Raw genomic sequence first — 22,980 nt, 5'->3', positions numbered from 1 at the left:
GCGGGGTCGGGAGAGGGGCAGTGTAACCGGGCGTCAGGAGGATTGATGGCGTCTAGATGCAAATGCAGTCAGTCTGGCACGCAAGCAACGTATCCACCTACCGACGCCTTATGCCAGTTAACGCCTTACAGCTTAATAATCTTGTTCCTTGTCCACCTCTTCTTCTTTTTATCTTTTCTGTCCTTCTCCGATTTTCTCGTCTTTTCTTTCATCCCTATGTAAGTACCTATTCCTTCGTCTTCTTTCTTCCTCTCTATTTTTTTATGCAATTTTATCCCATGCATCTTTCTCTTATCTTCTAATAAATTACTCAAGTTTCCTCTTATAATTTCATCTCCCCTTCTGTGCTAATCATTTTCTTCCTGTCTAATGTTCGTCGTTTCTTTCATCTCCTTTTTTTATTTTTAATTTTCTACATTTTTTCCCTCTGGTTTCTCCTTTACATAGCGTAATACACACTTTCTGTAGCATCATGCTCTCCCATATGTAAGTATTGGTTTAATTTTCCCCCCTCCTCTCTCCTCTCAATAATTCTCTCCTTTTTTACATCTTCTTTTGATTCTCAATTTTCTAAAATTTGACTCCTCGACCTGCCAATCTTCTATTTTCCGGGAAACCTTTTCGTCATATCTGCGCTCCCACTCTTCGCCTATCTGCTTTTCTCTTTCTCTCTCCCCCCTCCTTCCTCTCCTATTCCCCTCCTCTGCCTCTCTCTTTCTCCATCTGTCGTCTTTTTGGGCCGTTTTTCTTGTTCGCTGAAACTCGTTCCATCTTCCCCTTCAGACGACGCACTTTATCACTCTCTCTCGCCGGTTAAATTACTTTATTAGCCCTGTTTTCCTGCGATACCCCCGCCGGTGGCCCTTCAAGTCTCGCCACGACATGGTTTCGATGATCGAGCCGTACGGGAAGGTGGAGAAATTATCCGACGTACAAGGATCCTTCAGTTCGTTAAACACAGCAGTAATGGAGTTTATATTAATGTTTTGCGTAGATCTGAGATATCGCTACCCGTTTGCATACACGATGGATTATAAGAATGGCTGTTAAAATTAATCGTCGAACCAGCCAGTTGTCTGACGAGCGGCTCTTGTTTAAATGTCCCTCGTTAGACGTTGAACCACAAGAAGTCCACTCCTGAGCGTTTCAAATTGCGTTTGCTGTGTTTCCGGTTCTTCCCCGTTTCGCGTACTTTGTTTCAGCGTTGATAAATGTGGATTTGGAAAGATCGTTTCGGATGGCAGAGAAGTGACATTAAGAGTTAAATAGGAAAGGTGTTTAATCTTGTTTCTTTTATTCCATTGTACGATTGATGCTAGATGACAAGACGTATGACATGCATTTAAGTATGCTATTTTTAAATAATTTTAATTAACATAGTATGGTCAAAATAACATAACGTTCGATTCTTAATAAAAATCAACATTGACTTTATTGCGAAAAATTGCTAAATGTTTTCACTTTGAGACTTTGAGACATAGTTGAAATTATTATGGTTTCTCTCACTCTAACTTTCATTAAAAAAGAACAGACTCTACCGTTAACGTTTATTTAAATACCCTCTCTTTGTGGATGTCATTAACTAGAATCTAAAATTCGTTCATGCTCCTCCCGAAATGTCCCAAAATCATCATGAATACCAGGAACCACGGAACGCAGCTGCCGATCGCTTAATTCAGTTCGAACCTACTAAGTAGCTCAGCGGAATCTCCTGGAGTCTGTAATTTATCATTATAAATCAGGTGGCGGGCGGTTCAGAGATAGCCCGGCCAAACGTGAAGAAGAAATTCTCGTGCACGGTCACCGTGGAAATTCGTCGGTGCATCCCCTTTCTGGGCAGAAAGTGGCGGTCTCACGGGTGCCAGAATGTCGTTCCTAACGCTAATGACGTCGTTGACTCTCACTTAACAAGAGACTACCCTCTAAATGGAGGGTTGCGTTCTGCAGTCAACCGGTCCGCCTGGTACACGGCAACCCGGTGATTACGGAACTCGAATTCACTTCTAAATTACATCCGTCGTAAGTGCTGTTAAAGTACGTGCAACCGTCCACCTTGTGGGATTCGCGATGCAACTTCACTGTGAATTTTCGTCGAATCGATTCACGCTCATTGTTGCTTTAATCCACCGTGGTGATCGCAGCTTGCTTTGTGTTTAGAAGTGACGAGACAATTTTGTGACATGAATATACGGTTAGAAGCTATTTGAAGATATATATATATGGAAGTGTGAGACATATGTACGTATCAAAAAGGCAAAAGAATCGTGTATCAACAATTCGCTCTTTATTTCAACAACAGCTCAATAACTAAAGCGTAAAATCTAAATTTTTAACTCCTTAAACTTCTTTGCAAACTTTTCTCTTTTGCAAATCCTTTGGCAAAGACGTCAATCGTCACGAGTCAGAATATCATATCGTGATTGATTTACAGACAACGTTCGCCCATACGCCTTGCGGCGACAAACGAACCTCGCGAATCGGCGAGACACGAGAGACATATTTTCCAATCAGTCACCATCGAAAGTTGACGCGGCACGGTGTGTCGAAGAGATGGGTTCAATTAAAATTTTTAATTAAGAATCGTTACGTGGAACGCGGGGACGCTTGAGAGACTTTATTAAGCCCGTACAATGTATGCGACTGGAAAATGGGTGCCGGCCTATTAAGTTTAATGTCATTATAAAGGTGTCAAGGCACGGCAGCGTCGTAAAACGCGGCACGCAAAAATATTCCACGCGCGTCCTGTATTCGGCCTCCGGTTAATTACGGTTTAATTGCAGCCTACGTCGTCGCTAACAGACAGCCGATCGCTTTCTTTCATTAACAGATAGAGAGCCGTGCCTCGGGACCCGTGCTTTTATTCGAGATATAAAATCTCAATTTCGCGCTGATCCCGAGCCTCCTCGTCCGGTACCATCTTCGTTTCTGTTCGATTCATTCGAGACAGCTGAAACGTGCGTCCCCCTGGGACACGTGACGAGACGTTTCTCACCGGTTTCACGCGATTTACCGCGGGCCAACTCGCGCGACGCGACTCTACGGGCAACTCATTAAGCGGATGCGCTAGTGACGATGCTACTTTCGTTCTTCATAATAGAATTTATATCTTATTCTTGAAAGGTTACTGCTCCACATGTAGAATGTCAATAACACTGTTCTTTGAGGATCTTTTAGAAATTATATATTTTTTGCTATTTCAGGGTAATTGTACGATGGATACACAAGCTACGATTGTCAATAGAACACGAAATTTATTCGTAGTAGCACTTTCGACGTGATCAGTGCTCGTCTTCCATAAATTCTATAAGTCTGTTGTCTCGCGGTAATTATGCGAATAATAAGCTGGTAGTAAAGTTGTTAATAATATCCAGAGCCTGGGTATTTATTTCAATACGTTGGAAATTACGACTCCAGAGTCGCTATTATGTTCTACATTAATCTAACATTTAATCGGTACTTTGAAAGGGAAAGTTAAGCGAACGTAGAACTGCAAATCCACTCTATTGCAGATATTAATTAGAGTAATCTAGTCCAGCAGTATGCAATTTTTCTTACGCTCGAACCTCGAATCATTCCTTCTTTTATCGCATAAATTTAGAACACGTTACCTAACTAATCGTAATACCAATCTAAATAATACCTTTGAAGATATGCATAATTCTCAAAGAAACAACAATATTTTTGCTAATTAAGTTTCTGATCGCACAATACACGCGAGAACAATGTATTGCATATAAGAGGAAGAGCCACTTTTGGCAGAATAGATCGGTCAATTTTGGAAAATTTCATTGTCTGTATAAAACGGACAGCGATGCGTTCGAGTAAATAGCTTCTTGAATTTTCAGGATAGCGTGTAATTGGCGGTCACACGTAAAAAGATAATAGTATAGACGGGGGAACGAAATTTGAAGGCGCGACCCTTTTTAACAATTGAACGATATTAATCGCGCAATTCATCAGGATTTCGTGAAAAGGGGCAATTTCGTTTTTATATCGACGAAATTAGCCTTCCGTTGATGCTTTTAAATGACAGCCCACACACATAGACGCTTTATGCCGCCGTTATTACGGTTAATGTGTCTGACGGAAAGCGAGAGGTAATCATTGTAATTTCATTCGCGGGCTGCCAGTTTCGAGAGCATTTTGGCCAACGAAACGAAGTAGTTTTCTCTTCTTTCGATGGGCTTGGATCATTCAATGACTGCGATATCGTGAGGTTGGCCATGAGATCGTGAGGATATCACCTTTCAGCGTGACAATTCGATTGAAATAAGGAAAGTGAGTCAGGTCAATGGTGATTGTAAAAAGTATCAAAATATTGGTAAACTTTTGGATATTTAAAAAGCCCCCATATGTAAAACCTCTATATGCAGTAAAGAATATAAAATATAATGAAGAATATTATAAAAGTGTAATATGATCAGTATATAGTGAAAATATAAAAGAAAGGTAATATTTAAAAACGCGGTGACGACATGGCACGCTTTTTGTGTTCTCTTTCATGCAAAAGTTAACAAACGTGTATCACGAACGATACAGCCACTAATTGCGCCATAAATCTACTAAATTGTAAGAAAAACATTTAACTTTCCAATTTCAGAGAAGATTCAAATATTACGCACAGTTTTGCTCGAAGAAAATGATTATAGTCTTCGTTCAACACGCGGAAGTATTCATAAGCTACAGTAATGGAATTTTTTCCAGTGTCTATATCTATGTATTTATACTGCATAATCGAAGAGAATGCATTTCGCTTAATGAACAGCTTAGGTATACTTTTCATTATTTACTTTTGGTTTATTATCAATAACTCAAAGAACAAAAATTCAGACACGAATGTGTCAGGAATAATTTATTTTTCTTTTTGCAAAATAACCGAAAATTCTTGCTAAAATTAGGAATGAATCCAAGTAAGAATGTTACTCGATAAAATGCAGTATTTCTCCCCTAATTTTTTTTTTTTTTTTTTTTATGGCTGCGATCAATGGCCCGCCGGATAATCTGAACTTTCGACACGTTAAAATCTACGTCTGCAGACAGGACACGATACACGAGTACCTACGCAAAAGCATTTATGTGCAATTGGGTACAGGTATACGTGTAATTTCAATTTAATTGCGGGTCATTTTCCATCATGCATAGCCTTGTAAAATATCAGCCATTATTAAACGTATTTAATCACTACCGGATATCGGTAAATTTTATTGCTAATTTAAGCCACCCTTGCGCGGATACTGAATCAGAAGGAAAACCCATTGTCGGCAAACATTCTTCGCTACGAAATCATCGAACGTTCAAAACAATCGACTTGAAACCCACTATAAAAGAGGAATTCTCTAAGGCGCGTATATAGCAACCGATCTCGATATCGTAATTTCACGAAATTACGAAAATCCGTGGAAGCTACGGTGAACTTCACGGTCCAGGGGATCAAGGATCGATTATTACTGGAAAGAGACCCGGCGCGTTTCGTGCGCGTTTATGGCGGTCCACTGGTGTATACGCGACGACCAGCTACATTCTTAGCGTGGCGTAATTGCATGATGATACGTTTCGGCCATGTTGGGCCCCATAACGACGCACGCGACCCTACACGCAGCCCTTTTTCCTTTTAAAACCGCGGATGTCTTATTTCTCAACCGTGTGGAAATGGAAGCCAGACAGGGCTGGCCGAATTGGCAGCAATGACCAAGAATTGGTACTTAGTCCCTATTGGGCGGCGCATTCGTTCCCAGTCGCTTCTTTCGCCCTTTTTTCTCCCTCTCTCTTTTCTCTTTAGTAACGCGACGCTTTATAATCTTGAAACCCGCTCGTTCTTATTATTATTACCGTTACGACCAGTGTACACTAGGGAGATGTTAATAACAGTCCAACACGTAACCGCTTTTACGCTAAACGTTCCTTCGGCCTTCTGTTTTTCTGAAACAGTCGCTTCGAGTGAGGATCGTGGCGTAAAGACGTTCGGTCGACTTTTTATTCAGTCATTGGATTTTGATACCTTCAGTAGCAATCCTTTGTCAGTTGCAACTGTTTCGTGATGATTTACAACTGGGTTTGGTTGAAATAAATTCGACTTGAAGCAGAATTTGATACTAGAGGCGATTCTAAGTCTGTTTGGTTTGCCGATAGAAAGATTTAAACTCAAACCTTAACGAAGAATTTTCAAATTTAGATGTAATTCTCATTAGCAATCATACCATCGAACATCCAAATTTAAATTCAGTTCAAATATATATCAAAAATTTCCAAATTCCAATTCAACTCAAATTTTAACTGTGAAATTTAAGATTCCATCGCTTATTTAGAATACTGACACAAATGCCCGATACTTCTGTCAATGAACGAAGCGTCTACTTTTCAATTGAATTTTCGCTATTTCCACCACATCGACGCGTAAATGAACTCATTCGTTAAAAAGAGAATAAATGCGGCATTTCGAAGCATCGAGGATCATAAAAGCGATCCGTAGAAGCAAGTTCCTTAGCTTGCCACCGTGTACAGCTGGATGGATCGCTTATGACGGAGTATAGATTATCAATAATGAGCGGATCGATCGATATCCGTCCTGTTCTCATTCAGTCTTCTCGCAAGACGAAGGAAAGAAGAGGAGAGAGGTAATCGATGGATAAATAGCATCTAATTACGCTGATTAATGCGCGACCGAATAATTTTTTATTTCTCTTTAGCTTCTCGTCAACAACGACACGGCCGATTCGCGAACATTATCGTCGATTGGTAAATCTTAATTGGACAAGAGGTACCGAAAGAGAAGCGAGCGAATCGCGATGACCCAGCCTGCAATAAATAGCAGCTGGACACCGGCGGCGTCTGTTTCGGATGAAAGCAATTTATATTCGAGACACGTTTTGTTACAAGCACGTTTTAATCTTCCACCATCGCGAGAATGATCCGCCGTGTTCCTATTTCGTTTTTCATTGTTCCGATTCTCTCTTCTTACCTGAATATACGTTTTTCGATTCGATTGATTCTTTCTTGCATCTTGCGTTCTTTCTGCAACAATTTTTATCAGTATTTTAGTAGATTTTAGATTTGCAATATTGTCTAGTGTTAACGGAGGAAATATAAAGTATTTTCTACTGCATCCTTGAACCGTAATTTTCCTTTCAGTGAATATTCAGTATGTCGATTATGTCGATAATTTATTCATGTTTCGTTCGATTAATTGAATAATTTCTTGAAAATTAAATACGCAATGGATAATAGGATCATCAAATATTCAGCTATTAAATAATACAAAAAAGATCTGTAGAACGAGTCAGTGGTTCTCAAATTTCTATATTGTACAACTATCAATCGTCCAAAAAAAATACTCGACTGTACTTTAGCAATTGACTGTAATTTCACGGAAATTCGAGAGATCTTTGAGTTTGATTACATCAAGGAGGTAGGAGTGTCTTAGAATGGAAATTACACTCAAGTTGGATCGTCGTTTGGCGAAACGATCGTAGCGAAGTAATAGTAATCGTTGGAGATTTATTAACGAAACGTGCTGATTATCGAAGTGTCCCACGGCTTGTCTATCCGTAGCCTGTTGTCTGTTCCTTTATATATACATATAATAAAATTGCGTTACACGGTAATTCGTATGCATGCCTCTCCGGAGTATTGAATTAGCCTTTTTAACCTACGATAACCGGTGAAAATTTTTTATTCCCCACGGAACGAAGACATTTCGATCCCTTAATGATCCCTCTAGTAGAAATTGCTTCTCGCGTGCAGCGACAATTAGCTTAAACGCCGACTCCCCTCGAAGGACGAGGTTTCGATGAAAAAAAGGAAAAAGAAAAGATGGCTCTGTAGTCCGATGCTCGAGAGAAAGAGAAAGAGAGAGAGAGAGAGAGAGAGAGAGAGAGAGAGAGAGAGAGAGATAGTATAGAGCTATCGTAATAAATTACCCTGCCATTAAAACGATGTTGGCGCCGTGCGTAATTTGTATTCATAATCCGTCATAACGTGGGGCAAACTCGTCATTACGAAGGAGCCAACGTTCCTGAAGTTTCCTGTGACAAACATACGCATTACAGCTGTTTAGATTTTTAACTGTCTCTCTATATTCCGATAGGGTGTACGAACGAGAGGCGCAAGGGGATACGTCAATTTCCCTGGACCAGTTTCGCCAATGTGTAAGTAGGAAATTATACGTATGCTCGTGCATAACGCGATCTCTTAAAATTGTCGACGATTGACGATTGCCTGATCGGGTAAACGATTTTCATGAAAATCGCTGTCGGCGTGTTTATTTTTGCGCAAAACACCGTGGAACGTGTTCGCGTTTTAAACTCGGGGATATGATACGCGCGAAGGTGCTGGTTTGGCAGACGAATCTCCTTATTTCTTCAGTTTAAAAGAGAAGTGGTGTATCCAGGATGAATCTTGTGGATTTTACGCGGTATATATTTTATGGGAAACTTGTATTTCTGAAGGGAAAGTGTATAGGTTGATTGCATGTTTCGTGCTCGACATATTAACTTGCATGCTCCCATGCGCTGATTTGGGCCGGTTTGATTCGTGTGCGAAATATCTGCCGAGCGATATTGCTCGATTATTCGACGTCAATTTGTAAACCGGAATGTTTTTGTCTAAAAACGATAACTGGTCGTTTCCAAACGAAATTACGCGTTGAAAATGTAGTGGCACATGAACGTAGGAAAAGTTCAAGTGGAAATGTAAAATTCAAATCAGGCAGAGACCCATATTATTGTGCCTTTGAGTACTTAAATGTTGTTTAACTTTTTACAACGTCTAAAGGCGAATGAACTCCGAACAGATTTTTATTGCCGTTTCTTGTAATTTTCAGCCAGAGTTACATAAGAAAGTTAACTTTTTGTGGTGGCGTCCGTCGATATAAATGTATGGACATGCTCCCTAAGACAGAGTATTGTTATCCTTTTTTCGATCGGTATAGTAGCATTGAGCGAGCGACAATTAAAACCGGCATATACTATCTCTTGTACTTGTACTTATACCGATTTTAATACATTGGACTATTACGAATTCATCCACTCGTTACATTATTAAATACACCCACGCGTTTAATCCATCCAAAAAAAGTGTAGAAATTTTTATAATACATACCTATGTAGAGGATTGTGCATGATAGTTGTTGAGATAACGATGTAACTCGTTGTTGGAACCGTCAAGTGTATTTAAAATAATAAATAAATAAATGATTACAGGTACTGTCGTTAAGACACTCGTACTAACAAATTCGCTAAGACAGTGTATAATTGCTCGCTGATAATTCGTTGGTAACTGATAGATACTCGATAGATACTCGTAGATATCAATAGATATGTTAAGATATAGTTATGTTCAATCGTTCCTTTCGATCAGAATTTTTAATTCTCCGGCAAGAAATATGCAGAATCCTCTATCGTAATAAAAATTTTCTTGGATAATTCTGAAGAACGTCTCAATCCATCGTGAATATAATTAAATCAGGAACAATAGATCGATCCGAGTTAAAGACTATCAACGTCCAATCAAAGCAATAAAAGTCGGATGTCAAGTATGGCGGCGGACAATCCTCTCAATTACATATTTTGTTTCGATAAATGACGAGTAAATGGTCATGCGTTCTTAGATAAATTGAGAGATACCATTTACGGAAGCGATGATTACGAGGCGGCTGATCATTGTGTCCGAACGCGTCATGCTTATGCCGCGGAATTAAGCGAATCATTATCATCATGTCAAGTTCATTATGCGATCGGCTATATTATCAGGAGATGGGCAGTGCTTTCTCGTCTGGAAAGAGGAAAACGTAATTCTGTCCCGTTGAACGCGACGAAAATAGATTGAGAGGACGTTCGGCGATCAAGCCGGACGTGAAAATTGTTTAACTCGTTCTCTCATAAATTATTTAACGTGCTACCTGTATCATCTATCAAGTTTGATAGTCGTTTCCGATAATAATACCGTGCCGCGGACGTGAAAGAAGAAAAATTGCCTGTGTCAGGCTACACTTTTCGCCAGCGAACGCTCCAATATGTCTCTCAACCACGAATTCCTTCTTTCGCCAACGTAAGTATTCAATTCTCTGCACTAATACGATTTTTAGTCATTTATCTTTGGATAAATTAAATCACGAATTAACAGAGATTACAATCTATCCCTTTTTCGATGAATTTGGTAAGGAGACGATTGATCGCAGTTCTTTTCCGAAAATTGGTCGTTCGATTTTTTTTTTTAAAATCGAATTATCTGAAATCATTAATAATACTTGACATTATATCTTATGAACAAAAATTTCACCGATTGCTGTGCAAATCCAAAATACATGAACCTTAAAATAGCATGAAAATCATTGATAATATTTAACATTGTTATTCATTAAAATTTGAATTTTACCTCATAAAATTCTTATCGATTCTTCCAATTCCTAACAATTTCACCAAAATATTTAGAAGGATATTAAATGTTATACATGAAGCTCCTTTCGAATCATCTCGATCTCGGGAAACGTTTCGTCTCGTGCTATTTCATTTCCCGATCCAGATAACGGCGACCTTATTGCAGAGTCAATCATAATTGCCGATCTTTTTTCAATTCCGCTCCGTCCGCATTAGCATACATATCAGCGCATACTTGGACGGAGACGTCTGCCAAAACAATCGAGGATCCGCAGATTTTTGCTTGAGATAGGGTGGAGGGTAGACGTGAGCCCTCGTAAAATCACTGAAATTCTATGTTTATTCAATATGCCGGGATTCTACTTCCCGGTCTTATCTGCGACGAGACGATAGGTCCGAATGATACGATAGCTCGAACAATTTCGCGACGATAAGCCTTAGCGTGTTTCTCCCTTTCACATGGAAACTGACGTCTCTATGCAATTACCAGACGTGCAGCTTTTACGGAAATATCGAATCAGATCGTGCTTGGGAGAAATAGATTTTGATAGAATTTTTCGTGCAATGTATAGTTTGATATTGATTTCTATTAAGAAGTTTGAAAACATTTTTCTGTAGGTAATTATTCTCTATCGGAGTTATAATAGCTGTTTTCTATACTATAATTATTATTTTTAGTGGAAGTTTGTCTAAGACAAAATAAGAAGGTTAAAGTCAAATTATTAGAACACATACTGCTGAAATAAGAAACATCTAAATTCCATGTATCAACTTTTATTTCGAAAATTATCCTATTTAAAAATTCCAATAACAATCTAACGAAAAGAATAAACACCAATTTTCTTAACTTTCCTTTTGAAAACGGCCTTCGAATCTATGTACGATGCTTTGAGAAGAAACACCGTATAATATCGAATATATAATTGAATATTATTCTCCAACAAATATCAGGTGAAGCTTAAGATCTTAATCCCGAAATGAAAGGATAATAAGTGACAAAGTGGCTTAACCTTTTTGCCGAAAAATCTATAGAGGTTCTAACGTGGGTACGTTTATAATTTCAGGCTGCGATGGTGAATCGGACGAAGGTGGAAGCAAAAGGCGAAGGAGCAGGACCAACTTTAATAGCTGGCAACTGGAGGAATTGGAACGGGCATTTCTCTCGAGTCATTATCCTGATGTGTTTATGCGAGAAGCTCTGGCTGTGAGACTCGAGCTGAAAGAGAGCCGCGTAGCCGTGAGTATATTTCGTTCGTATTTTTACAAACTCAACGCTCGAATCTTCGGAGGATAATCCCTTGTGAGGAAAACGGGTATAACAGGCAACTTGGATCTTATAAAAAAGAAACCAGTCGACGAAGGGTTGAACGAATGGCATTAAATTTACATCCGCCGAACTTTACGAAGTCGGTGAAGTTGACAGCGTGGTAGGAAATGAAGAGATTATTTGAGAATATGTAAGAGGATTTATAAGACTCTTGGGTACAAATAGTGGCAAATTGATGTCAACTTAAGTACACAAATTAAGATTACGCTTATTCTTCCCGAAAGGAAGGCTTTTACATTTTTTTCCTTTTTTTATTCTTTATATTCCACGAATGCATTTTTAACTCAACAACTCAAGTTGAAATTCAGAAAAAATGTAAAGCTTTCACTAGAATCAAGTCAAATTAAAAAATCTAATTTTTGATCGAATTATCTCTAATCGAATTATCTCTAATCGAATCTCATTCCGAATTAAGAAATTTTTAGAAAAGGAGCTGATCACTTTGCTTCCTGCTTTGTTTTCTGCTTAAGTGGCCCAATTTTCTTTGAAAAGGGGCATGAACATCGAAAAACATCGAAAAAAATGCATTTTTATTGCGACTTGATTTAACATTTGGCGTAGCATTATCTGGTGTCCCAGATCGGCTGTACCGATAGGCGAGAATTTATAGCGAATTCGTTGTCATTTTTCGAGGGTTGATGCCCGACAGAGGACGGGGGTGGTTTGATCTCGGTACCGTCGGCCCTTGAGCTACTCTCCCGGGAGTAGTTAGTCCATCTGCTCGATTCTGAGTGCGGTTACCTTAGCAAAGGCCGAGCCGTGTGCCGGTCGAATGGTGTTGGAGGGTAGTAAACTGAGGAAGATCTATCTCGGGACCAGCAGCTTCGATTCGTCGACCGTATCCATTTGAATAATGAACTGAATTTTATGTGTACGTCGTTTCTTTCGTCAAGCCGTTTGTACTAAAAGAAGAAGGTCCGTAAAAATTTTTAGAAATTTTTATATTCTTTGATCACAAAGATATTTCGCAAATGGAAAAATTGATAATCACATTGAAATATTTTCGAAAATGGTTGAAAGGGTTGATACTACGACTTTGTCACACATACAATAGATGCTCTTGAAACGAAAAATGTTATAAAAAACTTCCAATATGAGAAGATTAAAAGTTATAAATTCTTCGGATGACATTAGGAATGATGCATCATGGCGCATGCAGAGAGAAACGTTTCATGTGAAAGGGCAATTCGTCAGTCGCAGGAAATCGATTTCGCGGGAAAACGTTTTTTAATGTTATCGCCAGACGGAACTCTTTCTTTTCTCCTTTAACACGTAACACGCCCATCTCGTACGTCGTGGAATAAAATAATAGTAAACGATAACATTCTCTTAATTTATTCTTCCGGAAGCTCGTGATGCCAGGATAAATTGGAGAACCACGCGAATCGTTTTCTGTGAAAGTAGTAGAATTGCATGTAACTAAAAAAACATACACGGTTTAACAATTGTTTTCATGACTAGCGCCCGTTTCTCAAATAATTAGCGATGTTTTGCTTTTAATTGACGGACCATATTTCTGAAAACCATCCACGGTGGTTCCTTAAGTCATTCCACTACAGAAAAATGTATCATTATAATTTTCTCTTTTTCTCTTTTCCAAGTGAAGTTCAGTTCGCTGCTTTGTTACTTATCACAGAATTAATTATGCAAGATAAGATTTGCTTCTGTTGACTCATTATATTTCTAATAAATTATTGACAGATTTTATTTAGTAAACAAGCTTAAATATCATTAAAAACTTTTTAAAATATTAATTATTTTACAATGTTGCATTCATTCGATTATTACGATAAACGGATGAAAAGATTAGCAACATCTTTTCGCTTCTGTTAGAACTCGACACCATAACACGCTGGTAGCCTTTTGTGGGACCAACGAAGAAGGGTGGACCCTCAATTTCACGGCCCATCGGATACGAAGCTACCCTCACATCTCCCCAACTCGATAAGATATTTATATTTATGTGCTTAGACACGCTTCATATGCTACGTACTAGCCAATCGTCCACTGTTTTCTAATAATTACTCGTACCTCATTTTCTCTCCTAAATCGCACATGCAATACATCATCTGCTCGGAATTTAGTTTCTTTAACCCATTTGAATCGAAGCTTCGTCAGTCATAGACTTTATTTTAATTACACCAAACCATCTTATTAATAATCATTCCATTATTTAAACAATAGAAAAATATTATTATAAATACAGTTTTCATAATACGTATAATAACAATTAATTTATAATCATCGAATTATTCATGTCATATTATATAATAATTCAAATCTCTCTCTCATTTCACATAATAGAGAGCGTTATACAGATGTAGTAGTAGGTCGACACGCGAAACCAGGCGTTGAAATCACCGCGCGAAACCCACGCGATATGCGATTCGATCGCTTCTTTGCTAGCTGAACATAGACTATCCCCTTTGTAGGGCCGAAAACCGAGCGACCTTGGTGACAGGGGTGATTCTGAGATAACCCAAGCTGGTGACACGATGTCACGCTGCAGCCGGTGCGTCTTTTCGTAGGGACTGTCCTCAGATTAGATATTTGATACCCATGCTAGATAACCCCTGCGGATGCTAGTCCAGGCTTTTAAAAAATATTGTCACGATGAGATAAATCGATGACACGGTTCGCCACGGACAACTGGAAGCCGAGGACAGCCTGGGACCCATGTCGGTTTACACGTGGGTGTCGCCTTTCGGAAAGGGTGCGTTTTCGAAAACGATCGGTATCTTACTCGATCGCAACGAATTCATTAGTCTCGTGCGAACACGAAGCGTTTTGTGACTTTAAACGGGTACCTCTGCTTCCTCGGGAGCTTGAAATAAGCGTGGGTGGGTTTCTTCGAAAAGCAAGAATCTTGGTATTTGGTTGTATTATTCCGAAGTTTCGTCTCTTTATTCCATGCACTCTTTTTAAATGATAAAAATATTCTTGTGCCGCGCTTATTCGAACGAATGTACATATAATAATTATTTATTTAATGAATCTTTAGAACTGATCTTCCAAAGCGTTGAAAATATTTTTGTATCTTAAATTAATTTCCTTAAATCACTAGACCATAATCGTAGAATTTCCATGTCGAAAATATTAGATATGTTTGTGAACAGTAACGTAATGGCTTAATTAAAAATTTGCGATTTTGCAGTTGAGTCGTTATTCTCCCGGTTCAATTATGCGATACCTTAAAAAATCAATTACTTAACAAAGTAACAGAATGCAGGAAATCTTGAAGCGTTTAAAAATAAGGTCGAAAGTATCAACTGGCGGACAGCTCGTTGAAGCAGCGCCATTTTCTCGCCCACCATGTTCCATTCCGTTTATATTTAAATGAAGGGCTACGTATCATGCTCGTTGATTGTCGATCGTTGCACGCGTCGTTGAACGATCTTGTGGTATCATTATCATATTTACTTAAAACCAGCGAACAAGCTGCCCCCTTGTACGCTTTTTGTCTTCGACATGAAAGAGGGAACGTGAAAGAAGAAGGAAGATCGGACAAACTGGTGCAGGGGAGGCGGAATGCTGCTTAAAAATCAATTGCACTCCGAACGACACGAACGATCGACGGTCTTCTCCCTTTTTCAATACTCTTTTACGATGTCGTGTCAGAACTGGTCCTCTTTGATCCACTTCGTTAACGTTGTCCGACGATTGGCATCCATTTGAGTGGAATGGGGACAATTTTAATAACCGCTCAGAAATTTTCCAAGGCCTCTCAATCCTGTGTTTGTGTTGGTTTTTTCAGGGAGATGATCCTTGATCCTGTGAAGAGAAATTTTATTTCTTTCTTTCTTCTCTTTATTTTTTTCTGTTTATTAGGTAAGGAGGTGGAATTTTCTAATTAAAATATACAACTTCATTTAGAGAGAATATCTTGAATTCCGTTCCAGTGTTTTGAAAATTACGAAAAGGGATAATTATAGGGACAAATATTAATAATTTTCATGTAACATTGAATTCTTCGAAAATTTCTTTTGCAAGCCTTTACTCTACATTTTTTGTAACATTGCTTAATTTGTTAGGACAAATACAGTAATTGCGTAGTCGCGACACCTGTTGTTGTCATGAGCGTGTTATGCATTGCGGCATAACCACCGTTCGGCCGCCGTACGGTTCGGATGTACAAGCGTGAAATGGAAAATACGTACATACGTATCTATATCGATTAAAAGCACACACTGCATTCCTCATTTGTTAAATTACAACATTACAACATCATTAAACGTATCGTATTTACTAATATGTTGAAATACAAGTTCTTTATAAATGTATGTATAAACTTGGAAGAATAATCAAAGGAGAAAACGTGCAACGTTGAAACAATCTCGATGAAGATGTATGTCGATTAAAAAATAATTCACTCGCTTGCCTCTGTCTAAGGCTAATTAATAGTTATACCTTTTTTATATGGATGTTTTACGAGCTTTCGTTGTTTTGTCGGCGTAAATCGATTCGACAGAACACACGACGCGTTCTACGTTTCGTGCATACGAATTGCCGGCATGTAATAAACCGAGCGACGAGAGCTGAATATTAATTAGCACAGCGTCAGGGTAATTATCGCAGTGTCAAATTTCTTTTACGTTCAGATTTCTTTATTATTTTCACCGGTCAAAAAGTCAAAACCACCAGTAGCTATTCTTATCGATAATATTCCAGTCGATAATCTCCTCGAAACGAAACTTTATTTTAATGTAAAAGCGCAAAAACATATCACATCGATACAATGATCAGCTTAGAATACACGCATGAAAGATGTTTCGGATAGTGTATTATATTTTATGAGACACACTTCACGATATCATTGACGTAAATCAGGTTGAGAGTGTTTTCAGCTAATTACTCGTTCTATTCGTGTTATATATTCGTGAAGATGTAGAGATACATCTTATATCTCTCTTTCTTGAATTTCGAGAATATCAACGTTTTAAGGCGGTCTTCTTATCCATACACTCGTTTTATGAATGCTTCTCTGAAGAAGAAAGGCGGTCGTAAACTGGCTAGAAAAAAAGATGTTACACATTTGGCATCAGTCAAAGCACATAATAATCGATGGAGTAGCTTGTTAGCGGTTATCAGCCGGCGATAATTCTTAACGAATAGTGGTAATAATGCCGAAATAACGTTTCTCGTTCGTCGAGTTAACGTGGAGCAGCTGTAAGTCGTTCTTCCTTGATAATAATGAAAATAGAAACATCTGTGATACAAGGACATGATCGGTGGGAAAATTTTCTAACACTTTATTTCTTTATTTTTTATTCTATTTATTTTGTTTCCCATATTACTAAAAGACACTGCGAACATGAAGCGTGGGGATTATCGTTTTATTTATGCAGACGTTATATCAACGAATTTATCACTGTTTAGGCGAGTAAATATTACCAAGAAAAATGTATGTATGTAGATCGTAAACAATGGTTTATCTCGGGTTAGGACAGAGAATAAGATTGAATGATGTTCGACAACCAATTGACATCGCTTATTATTTCTGATAATGACATACGATTGACGATGAACTTGCGACTGTCTGATATTTTATCAAATGTCGAACGGCGTAGTTCCTTACATTGAAATGATTCACTTTCGCACAATATTACACATTAGTATGAAATATTTTAGAAATTAATATTTCAGAAATTACTTTGCTTGAACCCTGCAAACTTTACTAGCCGAAGCTCAGAAATTTCAGTGCTTTCTACGGTTTATAATATTTCTGTGTCATCTGAATCGAAAAAGAATACTTTTGCAAATAAATTGAATTGTATTTCACAATCCATTATCGCGTGAGAAATACATCAATGAACTATTTTTCAGTTTTCAAGATAACACACCCCACTTTCGTTTCACCGAGTTCGAGCAAACAAAGTTCCGTCAAACTCCGGCAGAATTCGGTGAAAAATGGCCAACTGCGCGTGGAACAATCCAATCTTTCCTCCGATTGAATCTCGTTTTCGTTTGGAAAGTAAGAAGCGAAGGGAAGAAAGGAAAGCGAAGAAAATTGTAAGGGCACGTGACGTACAGAGGATAGTTAGAGGGGTTGGCGGGGGTGTATTGATCTGTAGCTCGCGTGAGAACAGCGCCGCATACCGGGCCGCAGCCACAACTAATGTCTTCATCGTTTTCAACCACCTTTTCAACCCCTTTCTCCTCTGTTTCCATGTTTCTTTCTCTCTTAGTCGAGCGGCGAAATTCACGCCGGCTTTAAATCGTGCTTTACGCCGCGAGCGTTCACGCGAGCAAAGGGTTGAAACTCACCATGAATCAAGACACCCTAGGGGGTCGTTGGTTCCTCCGCGCGGGCTGCCCTCCTTCGTGTAATTTCGATATTTAACCGTTGTGACCGCTCCACGCTTGGACGTGCTTTTAATTACTCCAGGTAAAACAGATAAAGTCGCAGTCGTCGCGGTGAAATACTGCTCTCTCCCCTTTGATCCTGCGGTATTCCATGAAACACTCGACGGTGAAATTGCAAGCATATTTAACAGAACATAGATTTTCTCACAGAAGACTCATCTTTCAAAAGTGTAAGTTCAAAGTTGAGGATTGCTTTTGGTTTATAGAGCGTAAGAATTTAAAAAATCCGCCCTTTCCGATGAAGATTCATCTTTCAAAGGTTTAAGATCAAAGTTGAGAACTGCTTTTCATTTGGTTCAGAAAATGTAGCAGTTTCAGAAAATTTATCATTTTCAGGGAACATTCATGTTTCGTAGGGCCAAGATTAAAGTTGAGCGTTTGCTTAAAAGAAATGAATAAAAAATTAAGGAATTTTAAATAATTTCTAAGAAACATTGCGCTTCCGAAGTGGGATTCTTTTTTAAGTTAACAAATCCGATTCGTTTGCTTGCAGGTATGGTTCCAAAACAGAAGGGCAAAATGGAGGAAGAAGGAGCACACGAAGAAGGGTCCAGGAAGGCCGGCGCATAACGCTCATCCTCAGAGTTGTAGCGGCGAACCCATTCCACCTGAAGAGCTGAGAAGAAAGGAGAGGGAAAGGCGGCAGAAAAAATTGTTGAAAGCTCTTGAACGACAGCAGAGGAAGTTAGCTGCGAAGGTAACCCCTAGACTTAATACAATCTACGTTATCCAATATTAAGTTACAGAATACAACGAACGTATAAAGAGCAATTGATGATAATCTCTGAAATTGTAATTCTATCGTAGATTAATTTCTAGTATCTGATTATAATCGAAAGCAATTTAGAAACTTGCAAATGAATATTATTATAATTTATATTTCTATTAAAATGAAACGAATCTTATTATCTATCGAATATAATTTCAATCTTCACAGAATTCAACAGAAAAAACGTTATTACCTTCGACCGGTTTGATAGTATTTCTTTTCAATTAAAACTTACATCATATCAAGATCGTACTGTACATTCTGTTAAAGTGGAACAAATCTTATTACCTATCGAATATCAATTCAATCTTCAGCGCGTTTCATCAAAGGGTAGCGATCGCTTAAATAAAATTTCTTTCGTTAAAAAATTAAGTCTATCTAAGTTCCGTAATATCCGCAGATTACTGCAATCCAAAATGTAAGCTCAGAAGGGAAGAACGCAATATTCTGATTTCAGGGAATCACCGTGGACCTCTCGACGCTTCGCACCGAATGGGAGTCCCGGAGCGCCGCGGCATCCAGCGGAAATTCCCTGAACGGCAGCCTAGGAAGCTCGTTCAACCACTTGACAAACAACAACGAGAGCAGCAGCGTGTCAGGTTCCGGAAACGACGCGAACGAGGAGATTGACGTGGTGGGTGGTCTGGATTCTTGCAGCGAGAGCGGCAGCGAGAGAGTCGATTCGGCTGCGGATGGCTCTATCGACGGAGAGTGTTATCCAAGGCTAGCAAATACCAGCAACGAACAGAACGATCCTCGGAGATCGGTGAACCAGGTCTCAGGGAGTCTTCAAAGTCCCAACTCCAGCCTGGGCCTCGATCATTTGAACCATCAGCAAGGGATTCATCATTGGGGTTTAAGCCTTCTAGAGAGAAGAAGGGAGCTAGTGAACATCAACAGTGCAGGTGGACCGCGCCAGTCAACGAACAGTAGCAGCAATCCTGGCAGAACATCCGTCAGGCAACAGACCAACGAAGAAGAGGTCCAAAGCAGTAGCATAGACTTGTCCGTGAAAGGGAGAGAAGAAAGAAAGAGGCTGAACCCCTTCTCCATAGACAGTCTCCTGGGCAATAACAGAACCAGCACCCCTGGAATCCACAACGAATACAGAGCCTCGACGCCGACCCTTTCTAACGGAAGGGAGTCGAGCAGCCCCACGTCGCCGATCTCCGTACCCACTTCGCCATCCACCACGTAGTGAGTCAAGAAGTCAAATTCCTTCCAGTCGAGATTGTCCGGTGACAAACGACGCGAGTTTCGGTGTTAGACAACGAAGTGATGGGCCAGTTTCGCGAGAACATTATCGTAAACAACGAGAAGGTTGAGGTTAGAAAGATTCACACGTTTAGGACAGTACCCTATTATCGCTGTTCGAGGTGGAACAGAAGAGTTCCTGTGATGGCGAGCCTAGGTCTTTCGTTTCTTAGAAGACTTGCCACGGTTTCGTGATAGGTCGAGCAAGGTTAACATTGTTTAGTATCGTTCGATTGGTCAAGAAGAATCTTTAACGAAGGATGACGAACAGTGATTTGATCTACGTTCCACGATCCAATTGGAGATTCCAGAAAGTTTTCGCTGCCGAAGCGTGACTGTTTTCGTCGGTCGCGTGGCTCGAAAGAGACAAAGAGAAAAGCGACGAGTTTTTTGACTGAATAAAGGGAAGCTTATATCAGTTTCGACATATCTGCATCGAGTGCGTGAGTGACGTTGAGTCTGTCCAGGGTGTTCGACTTTCTTCTTTGTCCTGCGTGTTCGAGTGTAGAGATCGAGACGAGAATGTGCAATAAAACAAGCATCATCTTCCTCTTTTTCGCTCTAGAACGATTTTGTTCGGGAGATATGACGGAGGATGAGAGATAGATAGAGATAGTAAGGATGCGTGTGCGAGAGAGCGACAGACTGCGCGTGTATTTAATGTAAATAGCTCGAAGTATGGACGATTTCGTTTTATTTAATTGATCGTAGTCGATACCCAAGTGTTCGTCGAGTCGCGGATATTATTTAAAGCAATAGAGATTTCGCCTGGTACGCGTGTATATAACATAGAGAATAAAAGGAAAGTTTTAGACAGTGCGTGAAGGATGCTGAAAATAATGACAAGCGGTACAAAGCTGAATTACGGGATGTTTCTCCTCTTCTTGTTTTTTTTCTTTTTTTTTTTTTTTTTGTATGTCATACCAGGGTGCATTTTGTGTGTATGTGAGAGAGAGGGGGATATCGGAGATCGATAAGGGGATGCGAAGAGGAGAAGAGAGGGACAGAGGAAGAGTGTGTGTGTGAGAGAGAGAGAGAGAGAGAGAGAAGATGTTACGAGATGCCATAAAATCTGGGATGCGAGACAGTATCTACCGTATATTCATTTCAAATATATTAATTTATTCTCAACACTATATACATAGTGTCGTGTGATGAATATACTCCATCATTCGATCCTCTTTCCTGTGCACCATCCGTATCGATTTGTGTAAAAGGTAAGTGCGAATAACTTATTTCATTGAAGCAAAGAAATTGGAAAAGATGAAGGATTATCGAAGAAAAAGATTACATGAAAAATTGCAGAGAACGTCCAAATTTTTCCTTCTGTTAGCAATTATGTATCATTTTACTTATTTGTGGGGACCATTAAATTTATTTCGTAATTTATATTACATATCGATGCATTGGTAAAACAAACCAACCGGCATAATGGGCTCTCCATATAGTTGCAAAATTTGCCGCGTTCCTAAATTTATTTCTACGAGCTGTTCGTCATATCGTGAATATGTTGATGCAACACGGAATATCATATATAGGATTAATATTTAATTACGTTTAAAGATTCATCAACGTGAAAGCACGATACACTATTGTTTATTAAACGAAACGACAGAAATTAATTGGAATGAAACCGAATGAATCCTGATAACTTAATTAGCATAACTTTAGCCGACCGGTTGACCGTACGAATTGCACAATTTTCGCGGATTTCGCCAGAGGGGAAGGACAAAATGAAAAGTAACAGAAAATCGTGAAAGCTGAATAGAAAACTTCCATTGAAATAAATCACTGTCTGTCGTTAAATCTTCCACATTGTCTTCGAATTACCATGAGGATATCGTTACGATTTTCCTCAATTTCGTTTCGCGAAATCCTGCAATTTTTTTTGCAACTTTATACTCTCATTATTTTTAAAGTGCGTGATATTCACAGCCGTGTGGTAGAAATGTTTTTCTAAACTGCAATGAAACACGATACAAAATATGGTTTATACGTATGATAAAATTGCGGGAGAAACTAAAAGAGACATTCGTACCGTTTATAAATTCGCGGAATAGGAAGAATAATGGAGCCATAGGCGTCCTCGTAAAACAAATACCGAGACCACGTATGAATTCACGTATGAATATGCATAGAAAATGATATATCAACTTTCCGTCGTCGTATATCAAATTTACATACAAAGCGCGATCTGTTAATTTTATATATGGCACTTTATTCTAGATTACATTCCGCCAATTTTTTGCTGTTTCCCCCTTTCTTTTTCTTTTTTACCTGTTCCCTTCTCTTTCTTTTTTTCTATTTTTTGCCTTTTTATCTCATGGCAAATTTTCGTTGATTTTCGTTTGGAGGTCGGAATTCGCGTGAAAAATTCAGGCTAACCGCGATGCAATTATTATTCACGAGAAAAACGAATATTTATTTAACGCTTTCGGTCGCCTCCCCCTCCCGGGCGTCGATTATAACGGGCCGGATCATTTAATAAATATTTATGAATTTAATTCGCGACTTTCGATTGGAGCAATCGCGAATATGCTCGCTACCGAGTTCGTTCAACGTGATGGAGGACGAAATTGATAATGCACGCAGAAACTGGTTGCGTATTCTCGACATACAACAAAAATCATCGAGTTTTATTTTGTTCGTTCCAAAAGTTGAAGTTCAGGATTATTTAGTCGTGGATAATTTCTTTACGGTTGCAATAAATTGTATTTATTGCAAACGTTATTACTAATTAGGTTTATGACCAGAATGTTTCAGTCATGAGATTTAGGTGTAGAAATGAGAAATATTATTGGCGCAATTGAATAATTTACACTGGTTTCGCTTAAAATTTTATTCACATTTTACGTTTCGCAGGAAACTACATTTTATATCTTATCGATTATTTT

At 38.9% G+C, this 22,980-nt stretch overlaps 1 protein-coding gene across 3 annotated transcripts in view; it reads left to right on the top strand.

The window, feature by feature from the left end:
* The window catches only part of LOC122574715 (homeobox protein unc-4-like), a 45,538-nt gene extending 24,316 nt beyond the window's left edge, over positions 1-21,222 (top strand). For 2 of the 3 annotated variants that reach the window (XM_043742627.1, XM_043742629.1), the window contains exons 2-5: positions 8,084-8,144; positions 11,438-11,610; positions 18,557-18,760; positions 19,290-21,222. In XM_043742627.1, coding sequence (XP_043598562.1) covers positions 8,084-8,144; positions 11,438-11,610; positions 18,557-18,760; positions 19,290-20,030 — 1,179 coding nt within the window. In that variant the 3' untranslated portion in view covers positions 20,031-21,222. The remainder of the gene's footprint in view (positions 1-8,083; positions 8,145-11,437; positions 11,611-18,556; positions 18,761-19,289) is intronic. The other variant, XM_043742626.1, reaches the window with a different exon arrangement.
* Positions 21,223-22,980: the final 1,758 nt, after the last annotated feature.

This window comes from Bombus pyrosoma, linkage group LG14 (genome assembly GCF_014825855.1).
Source record: "Bombus pyrosoma isolate SC7728 linkage group LG14, ASM1482585v1, whole genome shotgun sequence".
Lineage (NCBI taxonomy): Eukaryota > Metazoa > Arthropoda > Insecta > Hymenoptera > Apidae > Bombus > Bombus pyrosoma.
This window is presented reverse-complemented; position numbering and strand designations above follow the sequence as displayed.